The 12,452-nt window shown below is 47.1% G+C and overlaps 1 protein-coding gene across 1 annotated transcript in view; it reads left to right on the top strand.

Moving 5' to 3' along the window:
* SLCO3A1 (solute carrier organic anion transporter family member 3A1) overlaps positions 1-12,452 on the top strand; it is a 129,431-nt gene that overhangs the window by 100,987 nt on the left and 15,992 nt on the right. Inside the window, exons 4-5 of the mRNA XM_079317622.1 lie at positions 1,967-2,218; positions 11,796-11,960. Coding sequence (XP_079173748.1) covers positions 1,967-2,218; positions 11,796-11,960 — 417 coding nt within the window. The remainder of the gene's footprint in view (positions 1-1,966; positions 2,219-11,795; positions 11,961-12,452) is intronic.

Genomic DNA, 12,452 nt, shown 5'->3' with positions numbered 1-12,452 from the left:
TGGATTGAGCCCTGTCCTGCTGCCTGTTTTGGGCAGGGCATGCTGCTGCCCTGCCCACCCCCAGCTGCTATTTTAGGAAGGGACTATGAAGAAGACTCTGATTTGTCTGACTCTTCATCTTCGTGTTCCCAAGAATCTGAAAAAAAATGCACTTCAGGCAGGAGGAAATAACAGCTGAAGAATCTAGTCCCTCCACAACACTATTTTTCAAACTTTATCTGTATTTGAGAGCTACGTGCTATTTTCCCTAAGGAGAAAAGAGTTTCCTTCTGTCTCTGCTTGAGAGACAACCTGATTGCCTCACTTGAGACAGATTTTTCAGAGTGGCAGTAACCAGACAATCACCATGAACAGAGGATCTTGTTATTCCAGCCATGTGGACCAGGTCTCCCCCAGGAATCAGCTCCAGCACCGGGCACCCCTGTGGCTGTGGCAGCAAGGCATCTGTTAGGAAAACAGTTTTTCCTCTGCTGCTGTTTATTTGTATTTCCCCACACTGACTCCAGACCCTTCTTAGGCCTTACCTCTGCTGAGTGACGACCTATAGGGTTCTCTATAGGGTGTGGCAGAAACTGGGTGAACCATTTAGATAGAAGAGGTGATGGGAGCTGGTTCTAAGGATCTCTCTAAGGATATGGAGGACACTGCACTGGGGGCTCCCACCTTGTGTCTTGTGCCCCTCACCACCCATCAAAGGCCAATAACCTCCCAACAACCTGAAACACTAATCTTAGGAAATTAGGATTTTAGTTACCTTGCTGAAAATAATTAAAAGTTAGAAGGGAGTAGTTGTCTGAAATTTAAATAATTGATTGTCTGTCATTTTATGTTTGCTTAGCTGCGCTTACAATGGGAAAGACAAAACTAGTGAGCAGATCCAAAGAAACACAGACAATGCAACCAGAAACCCTTTCTTTGGAAAATTGGACAGAAATCATTTGTACTGTCATTGACAGAAAAGGTCAAGAGTTTAGAGTGAGGAAGACTCACCTTACTTCCTCTTTTTAAGACCCCTCCCCATGAAAACGACCCCATTTAATTTAAGAAGTCAATCACATATGCTTAATAGCTATGCAAGCTAATTACCATAGGAAGCAGGGAATGGGAGGGGCTGTTATTATGAATATGTATTTGTTTGACTCCTTTGCTAATAAATAGACTGTGTGATCACCTGTGATTTTGCAGTGTGTATTAGAGAATTACCTCTCACTGAATAAACATAAACTTCCTAACTTTAAATTGTCAGAGAGTCACAGCTGAGTGTCGGTATTAGACCAGTACTCATATTTTGGTAAATCAAACCACCTTGCTGTCGCTGCCTTTGGGGTCTCTTTATGCCTGAGATCCCTCTCAGCAGGACATTTGGTGGTTTAGAGTCCGTGTTCTTCCCAGCCCAAGCACCAAAGAAAAGGCAGAAGCTGTTTTCTGAGGGTTGTTTATTCTTTCTTATCTAATGAATTTTTTTCTCCAAGTTACAGGGATCTATCTAGCACGCTGGCCAAGGCACACACTGCACACACCAGAGGGCAGGTCTTATCTTTTATACTATAAATTACGTACTTAATGTTTACAATTGCTTTCCAATACATGATCCTTACATTGCCCTGTCCAGTTTTCCTTCGCACCAACCCAAAAGTGCCATCCTGGCTCAGAAAATGGATGACAAGAAAAGACATGCCACGTCCAAGCTCTAAACTTCTTATTATAAATAATACCATAAATTCAGTGTTCTACCTTCTAATAGTCTAATTTACACTCTACTTATTTTTTGTGACTTGTAATTCTTCCTGCAAGGACGGTGATTTTTCCCAGTGTCCACAGGCACACTGTGCCTTTGGGACCCCTGCCCGGGGGTCCCGAGGCTCTCGGGGGAACGCCCTGGCCTCTCACACCCCGCAGCCCATGGGGTCATTCACCGCGCTGCCTCCCCTGCGCACGCTCTGACCGGTGCTTGCTCTCCCGGCAGGTAAGCTGGACATCACCCCGGACGACCCTCGCTGGATCGGAGCCTGGTGGGGCGGCTTCCTGCTCTGCGGTGCCTTACTCTTCTTCTCGTCGCTGCCCATGTTCGGCTTCCCGCAGGCGCTGCCGCCGCGGCCGGAGCGCGCCGGCGAGAGCGAGCAGGCCATGCTGCCCGAGCGCGCCAAGCCCAGCAACGGCGTGCTGCGGCACCCGCTGGACGGGGACAGCGCCGCCTCCTGCTTCCAGCAGCTCCGAGGTGAGACGGCCACGGTCCGCCCAACCCGAGCGGGACTCGTGACGGGTTCTTTTATGGATCTCAGAGCGCAAAAGACACAGCAGGGGACAAAACTAGTTTACTTTTACAGAAATGCACTTTATTTAGTGCCAACCAAAATGTGATAGTGGGACAGAGAGAGAGAGAGAGAGAGAGAGAGAAAGGGGGGTCGGGATTATAGCTACCAAGACGGGCAGACGAATCCTCATGGAGTCAGCCAATAGATGTCTGTTGCTGTCTGGGGACATCTCGGGGGTCTCCTCTGAGAAAGTCACTTTTATAGTCCTTTCCCAAAGCGAGTGGCTTATGGCCAAAAGGTGGGAAGCTTTATGGACTATTGTATGTGGAACTCGTTACACTGAGGAACAGGTGGAAACAGGACGTTTCAAGGCACACCAAACCATCTTTGTTGTTATGAACACACACAGGGCAGCCCATACTGACCAGTCCATTGTTCTTCCATCTGTGGGAGCTTTGTTGAGTAAACTCCCCGTGACTGGTTGTCATGAGAAACCAGTGCTGGTGGGCATCACCTGCGGAACAGTCCCTTGGCGTTTCTCCCATCCCTGGCCAGCGCAGGGCTCAGGTGAGGGTGGTTGTGCACAAACAGACGAGAGGCTCAGACGGACTCTCAGACGCTCCCTGTGCTGGGCTCAGCAGCTCGTCAGGCCCGGCACAGCCTGTGCTGCCTCCTTAGACTTGAGGTGCTCTGGAGTTTGGGTTTCTTCCTTTGGCCGCCGAGGAGAGACTGGAGGAGGCTGTTCTCAGAGATTTCCAGGTTGTTTATTGTTTCTTATCTTAAAGGTGCTTTGTCCACCTAACAGGGATATGTTCAGCCAGACATCCAGGGTGGAATCTGCCTGGCAGAGGCAGGTCTGATCTTTTATACTCTAAATTACGTACTTAATATTTACAATTGTTTTCCAATACACTACTATTTTGTTACACTGTACAACTTTGTCCCTGTCCAATCAAAGGATGCCATGGATGGCATGAAGAAGAAGGAGGAAGAAGCATACCACGCCCCAAATCCTCCATCTTAGCTAAAACCCTCTAATATAAACATTTCTAAAAATCTATCTTTTCCACATTCTAACAGCCTAATTTATACTTATTTCCGTGGCTTGTATTTCCTCCCTCAATGTTGGTAGATTTTTCCAGGGGCAAAAGTCCAGCCCCTGAGACTTCTGGGTCTCATTCAAGGGTCTTTGACCCCCTCGGGGGGGTCTCAAGGTCTCCAGGGAAGCCAGGGGAACACCCTGGACACCCACACTGTCCCGCCAGAAGTCACCCAAGAAATCAGTAACCTGATGTTTCAGCTTCTCGTTAGTTATCTCTGGTATTGTCCATGTCTGAAAAAGAGATGTCGGTTTCTTTGTGACTTGAAAGCATTGGGGTTTTTTTAATCTTCAGAAATGCATGATAGTCCTAAAGAGTTGCTAAAAAAATGAAGGGGAGCACAGCTGCCAGATCAATTTGACAACTCCTTTCCAGTGCACTGTCCTGCTCCCCTCTGCCTCTGGAAATAGAGAGAAGCCAGCAAGGGCTCTTAAAAGAACAGAGCTCCCAGCACCTGAGTTTCAGCTTAGTGCAATCCCAGATACAAAGCAGAGTGCTGGGCATCACCACAGCTCTTAAACTGAAATGGGAAGAGGGAAATACCAGCCCAGAATAGCAGCAAAATGGCAGGACAGAGCATGATTTGTAGCAAACTAGAGAGAAAGCCTCACATTATGTCCTGCAGTGATGAAAATGAAGGTATCTCTAATTAAAGTCAGCTGAGGATCCAACATTTCATGGGAGGGTGTGAGCAGATATCCTTTCTCTAGGCTGCACTGGAAAATCCTTCATCTGAGAGGGTGTTTCTGTAGCACTGGTGGCTGCTTCCCACTCCCTGTTGCTGTGGTAGAGCGGGTTTCATTACTGCCTGATGCATTTAGATAAATGAGGACAAAATCACTTACTCCCTGTGCAGTCACCTTAATTGGGAGTTGAATGAAATGCAGGTGGGAAGGAAAAAGAGACTTCAGGGAAAAAAGTGTTGTCTAAATAGATAAAAATGCCTTGAATAGTTGATGTGGTTGTTCATTAAGGGCAGGTCAAAGATGTGAAATTTTGACTTGAGGAAACTCAGAGGAAAGGTAAATGGAAAAATATTTTGAAACTCAGTCAGTAAAATGAATTTCTCTATCCTTTCATCCTTGTTGCAAGGATTTGAAAGGCTTTTCCCATTATATGTCCATATGGATAGTTTTGTGGCTGTTGTTGTGTACACATCACAGTGTCTGCTTCTGGCCACTGAGCTTTTGGAGTGGGCACTGGAAAAGTTTTCAGGTTTTCATAGAGAAAAATGAAAGAATGTGATGTATCCCTGCTGCATGGAGGGGCAGCAGTTCAGCCTGAGGATGGTGCTGAGCATCTTGCACACAGGGAGGCCATGGGGGGTTCACTGAGCATCTGTTGCTCATTGAAGTAGAGAAATTAAACTGCCACATCCATATGCTTCAAGTATTGATTACATCAGGAGACTCCACAGGCCTCCACGTTAGCCCTGTCACTGCAGGTAACCCCATTTCGGATCAGGCAGTATTCCAGGAGCTTCTTTGTAGATGGACTTTGAAATACAATTTACGTCCCATCTAATAAGACAAGGAATGACCTTTTTAGTTATTCCTTTGAGGTTGTCACAGGTGACACGGTGTTGGTAGCTGACATCTCCTTTCAAGTCCCTTGCCACTGTTGTCACAGTCAGAATGTGGTCAAGAGTTGTGTTGCTGAAGTGAGGCAAACCCCATCGTTCTTGATGAGCAGTATTTCAGGTGATGGTTTCATCTTCCTGTGGGCATACATTGCTTTGGTAGCACTGGAAGATCTGTATGCACTCATCTGTGGCAGGTCCTGGTCTCCTTAATCCATTTGTTGGTTCTCCTTTGGAGAAAGTTAAGACTGTTTAGGCTTTTTCCTAGGGTAAAATGCTTCTGTCCTAATAGGACTTTGGATTTTGCACAAATTTGTGAGGCTGAACAGAATCCATGGAACCATAAAATGGCATGAGTTGGAAGCGACCTTAAAGATCATCTAGTTCCAACCCCCTGCTGTGACAGGGACACCTTTCACTAGACCAGCTTGTTCAGAGCTCCATCCATTCTAGCTCTGAACACTTCCAGGGATGGGACAACCACAGCTTTTCTGGGCTGCAGCAGAGAATTTGTCTGTACAGAGGATTGGGACTGGAGATGCTCCTTGGGGTTTGTATGGCCATAACTCTGGCTCATTTTCAGTAAGTGTTGTCTCTGCAGCTTGTTCCTGCTCTAAGTCATGTCTGCATGGAGGTGTGGATTGGCCATCTCTTGTGCAGGTGTGGGGGAAAGAGCTGTTCCTCTGGATTGATTATACAAATATCAATTTCTATAGAGGATGAACTGCATCTCCTTTTTGGCTCCTGAAGGAGCTTCATTATTTTTTCTTACATTTTTTTTCAAGCCTTGTAGTGACTGCCACAAGAGAAAGGACATGGTAGGGCAGTGTCAGCTGGGGACATGCTCTGAGCTGGGTCATGGCTGTCAGCTAGAGACATGGCATGGCTGGCACGTGGGAGGATGCTCCAGACACCAGCAGATCTGCTCAAAGTCAGTGAGATGGAGGGCTGGCTGAGATTCCTTGGCTTTCTCTAGCCTTAGCACGCAAAAAAAGCCAGGATTAATATAAAAGGAACATGCTCAAAGTATTGATCTTTTACATCTCTGTCAAAGTCTAAGCAGGAGGGAGGGCCCAGCTTTTGGGAAGCCCTGGCATCTCTTCCTGTGGGGTATTTTCATGCCAGGAAAGAAGCAGTCTTAAGAGGAGCTCTAAACTTGAAGTGGAAGTGGTGCCTTTGAACAGCACGAGGTGAAGAGGCAATCAAAGGCAGTGGAGGCAGCAGGGGCTCTGCACAGGGCATGGCAGCTCAGGCAGGAAAGCTTTGGGACAGTCCTGGGAGCTGCTTCCAGGGGCTAAACTGGCACGTGAATGCTTCACCACTTTGCCTGATTAGTATTTCACTTCAGCAAAGCAAATCCATTTGGAAGCACAGAGAAGTGAAGGATTAACAGCAGTGAAAGTCTGAATAAATGCTGCCATTGCTCTTTGCTCCTGCCTGGCAGGGTTGTTCCAGCCCTGTGCTCTCCCTGTGGTCTGTGAGAGCACTTCAGGCATGGGCTGGGCAGCCCCTGCTCTTCTGGGGGGCACAGCTTTGCTTTCCTACCTCTGCTCTGCCTTGGGGACCCCTCTGCTCCTCGGGTTCAGGGAAGATGCTTGGCTGTGTCAGGGCACCTGTGCCCTCTGCTGGAGTCTGTCCAGCACCTGCCCTCTCACTCACTGCCTCTGACACACCACCTGCTCTGGGACGTGCTTGGAAAGACTTCATTAAAACCCTTCTCTTTTTTTCCACACAGAAATGTCACTTCTATTGAATTGACCGGCCAGTTCTGATGAAATTTGATTTCAGAATGCTTCCTGTGCATGATCTTTAACACCTCTCTGAAACATTCTGCCCTAAATGCATTCTGCTTTGCAATGATTTAAACCAGAAATTCGTTACATTCTGCTGCTCTGTCTAGCAAGAGAGATTAAAACCCTAAAAGGATTGGAATTGATATGGAATACTCCAGGTTTGGAAAGAGAAACTCATTCACAAGGAATTAAAAGAAAACTCACTGTGGAATTAAATGAATTACAGAACTGCAAATTCCCTAGATTTGGAAACATTTTGGTTTCTTTCCAGGTTAATTTTCAAGAGTGTAGGAGAGCTGGGATGTACAGCTGACAGCTGCCTTGTCTTCTCTTCAGTTCCGTCCTGCTCCGTGTGCCAATCTGCTGAATACCTGGGGAGGGAGCCACTTTCAATCTGGGATTTCTCTCCCAAAAAGTGCTCTCTGGAGCACTAGTGCCAGGCTAAAAGCTCCCAGCTGTGCAGGGAGGGCCTGGACCGTGGGGAGCCTGTAATCCTCAGTGGGAGTTCATAGGATTGGGCAGGATTAAAGACTAACAAGAGTAGTTTTTAACTCCTGACTTCTCATGACTGATAGTGACAACCTTTTGGAGAGGGCTCCAGCTATATCTTCATTCACAGCTGCACTGGTGAGGCTTTCACCCAGGTTTAAACTTTAATGCTTTTTTGGATTTGGGTCTTGTTCCCCTGCAAACACCTTGCTGAGAAGTCCAAGTCTTAGGTGAGAAGGTGTTGATCATAAAAGGCATCAGGTCCTGTCAGTCTTTTGGGTTTCCTTTGGATTGTGTTTCATGAGGGTACAGATATTGTTGTCAGGTTTTTCTTGGCTGTTTCCAAGTCAGCATCTTCTTGTCAGCGCCATTAAAAAATTCAGGAAGGCCTTCAGCCTGCACACATCAGGACTAAAGCTGAGCAGCAGCTGAAGGCAGGCAGAATCTGTCTCCAAAAAATGCTTTTCTTTGACTTCTGTGTCACAGGTGAGGAGGTTTATGTCCTCCTCTCAAGTAGAGCAAAGGTGGTTGCTGCAGGGAAGATGATGGACTAGAAGGACCTGCTTTCCATGCTTGAGTATGTTACTGCTGTTTCAAGCTTCCATCTTTTCAGGAAAGCTTTTTTGATTTATGTGTCACCCTTATTCCTCATATCCTTTATGATAGTTTTGCCAAGGTTCCATGGAACTTCAGCATACTAAACTCACCTGAGGTATCTTCAGCATCTCTTGCCTTACTCCATATTCTCTTTTACAGGAGCTACATCTTTCCAGAATGTGTTTCATTCTTGCTGCCTGTGCTGTTTTCTTCATCCCTTTTTCCTCAAGCTAGGTGGAGATTTTGCCCTTTGTTTTCTCTTCAGACCTGAGGCTTGCTGCAGACACAGGTAGTAGAAAGTCGTATTTTGGCTCAGTACTACATTTTGCCTTTCCCTCACCACACTGTCCTAGGTGGACTGGGCTGTAAACCTCCCTCTAATTTATTACTTAGCTTTCTGTGTTCTTCATCTTTACTGCAAATTGAAAACATGTCTCTGTAGGGTGCTCCAACCAGAAACAGGGGCCTTGGTGATTGTAATGTTCCAAACAATTCATTTCAAGCACCAACGTGATGATTATAGTTTGTCGTTTCTGGAGAGTAGTTAAACCTCGTGTAATGAGGTTGCCAATTATCCCCGGTGCTCCCCGATGTGCAGTGACAAATCAGAGCTACTTGGTGTACATAAGTGTGTGCATTTGTCAAGCCCCTGGCTGTCACCCACAGAGCCCCCACGGAGGGAGGCAGGGAGGGTGTTCTGGTGCCTTGGCACGGGTGTTGCTGGAGTGTGGAAAGGTGGGAAGTCAGGGCTTGGTGAGGGGTCTGGGAGAGCTTCAGGACATCCTCCCAGCCTGTGGATCGTCCCGTGGCCAACACTGCACATGGGTGGGCTGAAGAGTTGGGATTACAATGCTTCAGCAGTGAGAAGAGCTGCTGTGTTGTCAGTGTGTTTGCCAGGGCAGTGGGATTTGTTTTTCTGCCGCCGTTTCTGGAGCGCATCGGGATGAGGATGGGAAATGGGCTCATCCTTCTGGGAGGGGAGCTGAGTCTGTCTGTGCCCTGGCTGCTGCAGCTTCAGCGCTCTCCAAGTAGATTTTTGAGACTCTTTGGATTCCAAAAGACTTTCTCCACTTTGCAGATGGGCTTAAGCTGAGATTTACAGCTGCAAAGGTGCTCCAAAGTGTTCAGGTAGCCTTTGGGCCAGTAAGGTGCAGGGCAACATTTCCCATGACTTCTGCTGAGTTGGCTGCAGTGGGGAAGCACCATCCATAGCTGTTGTGTTCCCCAGGGCTTCACTGTCCCCCATCAGGCATTTTTATTCCCACTCCATACCCAGCACCATATGCTAGGCAGCTGAAAGCCTGTCGCTCCAGTCCATTGAGAGATTTTTAAACTTCACTGCTGACTTTTTACTTTTTTCCCAGAGGTATTTCACCCCAAGAACTGAGACAGATAAGGCAGCAGCCGGTGTCAAATGATTGATCTTAACAAATGGCAGTGGCAAGATGAAAGGATATTCAATTCTGTAGGGAACCTCCTGTCATTTCCCTTAGAAGATGAAAGAGAATAAGCTGGCCCTGGATGAGGGGATGGTGGAGGCTGACAGACACTGCTTGAGTTGTCTGTGCACTCTTTGCACTGGGTTTTGTGTCATGCTGGCTGTGGTACAGAGTCCTGTTGCACTAGACAGTGATCAAACATGCAGCAGGGGACAGGATCTGTCCCAGAAAACTCACAGGAAGGAGTGGCAGTGATTGTGGAATCACAGAATCACAGAAACATTGGGGTCAGAAGGGACCTTAAAGATCATCTTTTTGCAGACACCTCTTCATGGAAGGGACACCTTCTACTAGACCAGTTGCTCAAAGCCCTGTTCAACCTGGTCTTGGACACTTCCAGGGGCATCCACAGCTTCTCTGGGCAACCTGTTCCAGTGTCTCAAACCCTCACAGTAAAGAATTTCTTCCTTATATCCAATGTAATCCCTCCCTCTTTCAGCTTAAAGCCACTAGTCATTGTCCTGTCACTGCACACTCTTGTCAAAAATCCCTCTCCAGCTCTCCTGTAGCCCCTTTAGATGAAGTGCTGTGACTTGGAGCCTGCACTCCAGACAAGGCACTTTTGAGGGGCTCCTCTCTTGTGTGAGATGCTGCAATAACTCTGCAAATTTTTTGTTGTCCACCCCAAGCACAGAAGATTAATTTTGACCTTGGTAGTGCGTGATGGTTGGGTGCCAACTTCAGAAATAAATGTCCATGATCTTTAACTCCCTCCTGCAAAAGGCAGGCTGTCATCACTATTGTTGGGTGGATGAAGTTAGAGCTAGACCTTAGTGTCTTTGGATTTAAATTGGCACAAAGCTACATCTCAAGGAATCCATTAATCTTGAACAAACTGAACTCCCGAGGCACAACAGTCATTAATACCTTAAATATGGCTTTTCAAGCTCAGTACTGCCAAGTCCACCTTTGCATTTTCTATATTTTTCCTGGCAAGAAGGGGAAATTCTGTAGGTGGCCACCAAATAACCGAAGGAAGCAGCAGGTGGTTTCTGAAATTTATCTGTGTCTGAATTCCCCCATCCCCATTCCTCCCACACATATTTTTTTCCTCTTTTTTCCCCCTCACCCTGTTGTGCTAAAAATTGCTATGCCTCTTGCACCTTAATTATTTTCACTAAATCTTCAGGAAGCAGGAATTTTATACAGCTTGGAAAAACATTTCTGATCTAAAGAGACCAGAAACTGTGGAGTGATCTCTTCCATAAAGGTTAGATCAAACCTAATTATTACCCCTTTTTCCACTGTCCTCAAGAAAGAACCAAGGACACCCAAGCAAAGCCTTGACAAAGAGCCGTGCATTCCCTGCTGTGGCCAGTGCAAAAAGAATTCCTTGAGGGAGAACATAAGCCAGCACTAGACAAACATCATCTGCCAGCCCCTGGTACACCACAGGGAATGTGGGGGATAGATTTTCAAAATGCAAATAGGGGTCCATTGAGGCTTCACTACACTACATCAAGGTAATTTTCAAACTTAATGATTTTCACATTTAATTCAGGGAGAAATTAGTCATCAGGTATTGAGACAAAGCAAGGCTCTCTTCTGTGCTGGGATGCTCTCCTCTTCAAGCTGTGTTATCTCAGCAATAATTAAAACATTCACTGGAGTAGAAAACGTGAGATCTGATCCATTAGCCAGATTTGCCTTTGTAGGGTAACTCATGTTTGCTTATGGGAAATTGAGATGGGTTTGGAGGAGAGAGGACTCTGGACACTGATGATTTGGGAGGGGAGAGCCAAGGGGTTGTGAAACCAGAGGCACGTGAGTGTGTCCCACACAGTGAACAGCTCAGCTCATCCTCTTCCACCCTCTTAAGGATGGGAGGCTCTACATGGAAGGTGTTGGGTGGCTGGAGAAGCTTTAGGTTGTGGGAACACACAGACTGGCAAGCCTGTCCCAGGCAGGAGAACCCTTGTGCTATGGGTATCCATGGGCCAGGCTAAGCCAGAGAGATTCAGCTTGCTGAAAACACCCACATGAGCTGCAAGAAGGTGACCATCAGTGAGTGAGCCAGTTTGGAATAGGGAAATGAAGCAAATCTGGATGGGAGGAGAAGGAAAAGCCAGATGTGAGCTGGGTTAGTTTGTGTCTGAAACCTTGCAGGAATTTATGCTGAATACAGCACTGATGGGGAACAGGCACCAAAAAGAAAAGGGGAAGAAAGATCACACCAGAATTTAATTGACTTCCCTATGGGGGAAACAAAAAGCAATATTGGATATTTTTCTTATTCTTCCAATTTTCAAAATCATCTGTAGGAGTCAACAATCATAGATTATTTCTTTTTGCACCCTCTTGGTTCTGGAATCTTTAGGTGGCACTGTTTGGGTGTTTTCACTTTGTTCTGGTGTTCCCACATTTCAAGCAGCTTGTCTGTGCAGAACAGAAAATCGCTCCTGACGTGAAGTTTACCCTTAAGAGAGAAAGCACCTCAAGTAAAGTCTACACCAAAACCCCTCTCCCTTTGTGCTGTGTTGCAGTGATCCCCAAAGTGACCAAGCACCTGCTGTCCAACCCCGTGTTCACCTGCATCATCCTGGCAGCCTGCATGGAGATTGCAGTGGTGGCTGGCTTTGCTGCCTTCCTGGGCAAGTACCTGGAGCAGCAGTTCAACCTCACCACCTCCTCTGCCAACCAGCTCCTGGGTGAGTAACACAGCCACACCAGACCCCCAGCACACAAAGGTATTTAAAACACTCAGTGTGGCTGGTAGCTGCTGCCAGTCTCGCTGGTTAGGCTGCCCAAAAAGTGACTTTTCTGACATGTGGAAATGTGTCTGTGGGTGAGAATGTTGGGCTTCAGCTGTGCCATGGCTGCAGGGTTCAGAGCAGACCTCCAGCATCCTTTCTCCTGCAGTGTGCTCTCCCCTGATGCATCCCCTCCCCGCTGGGAGAGCCAGGAGAGGAGGCTGTGGGAGCCTGTTTGCAGCAGAAATGGCCCATCTGATGGCCTCAGACTCTCTAAGGGATAGTGTGGCACATTGAACTGCTCATCTCATGGCTCTGGTGCCCCACAGCTCTGCAGCCCATCTCAGTCTGGGTTAGGAAACCCTTTTTCTCCTGTTATTAGGAACCCTTTTTCTCCTGTTAGTCACTGCTTTCCCCTTGGCCTGGAAATGACAAGATTGCAATGAGCAG

The sequence above is a fragment of the Erithacus rubecula genome (assembly GCF_903797595.1).
Source record: "Erithacus rubecula genome assembly, chromosome: 14".
Lineage (NCBI taxonomy): Eukaryota > Metazoa > Chordata > Aves > Passeriformes > Muscicapidae > Erithacus > Erithacus rubecula.
Note: the sequence above shows the minus strand (reverse complement) of the source record. Positions and strands in the feature narration are given on the sequence as shown.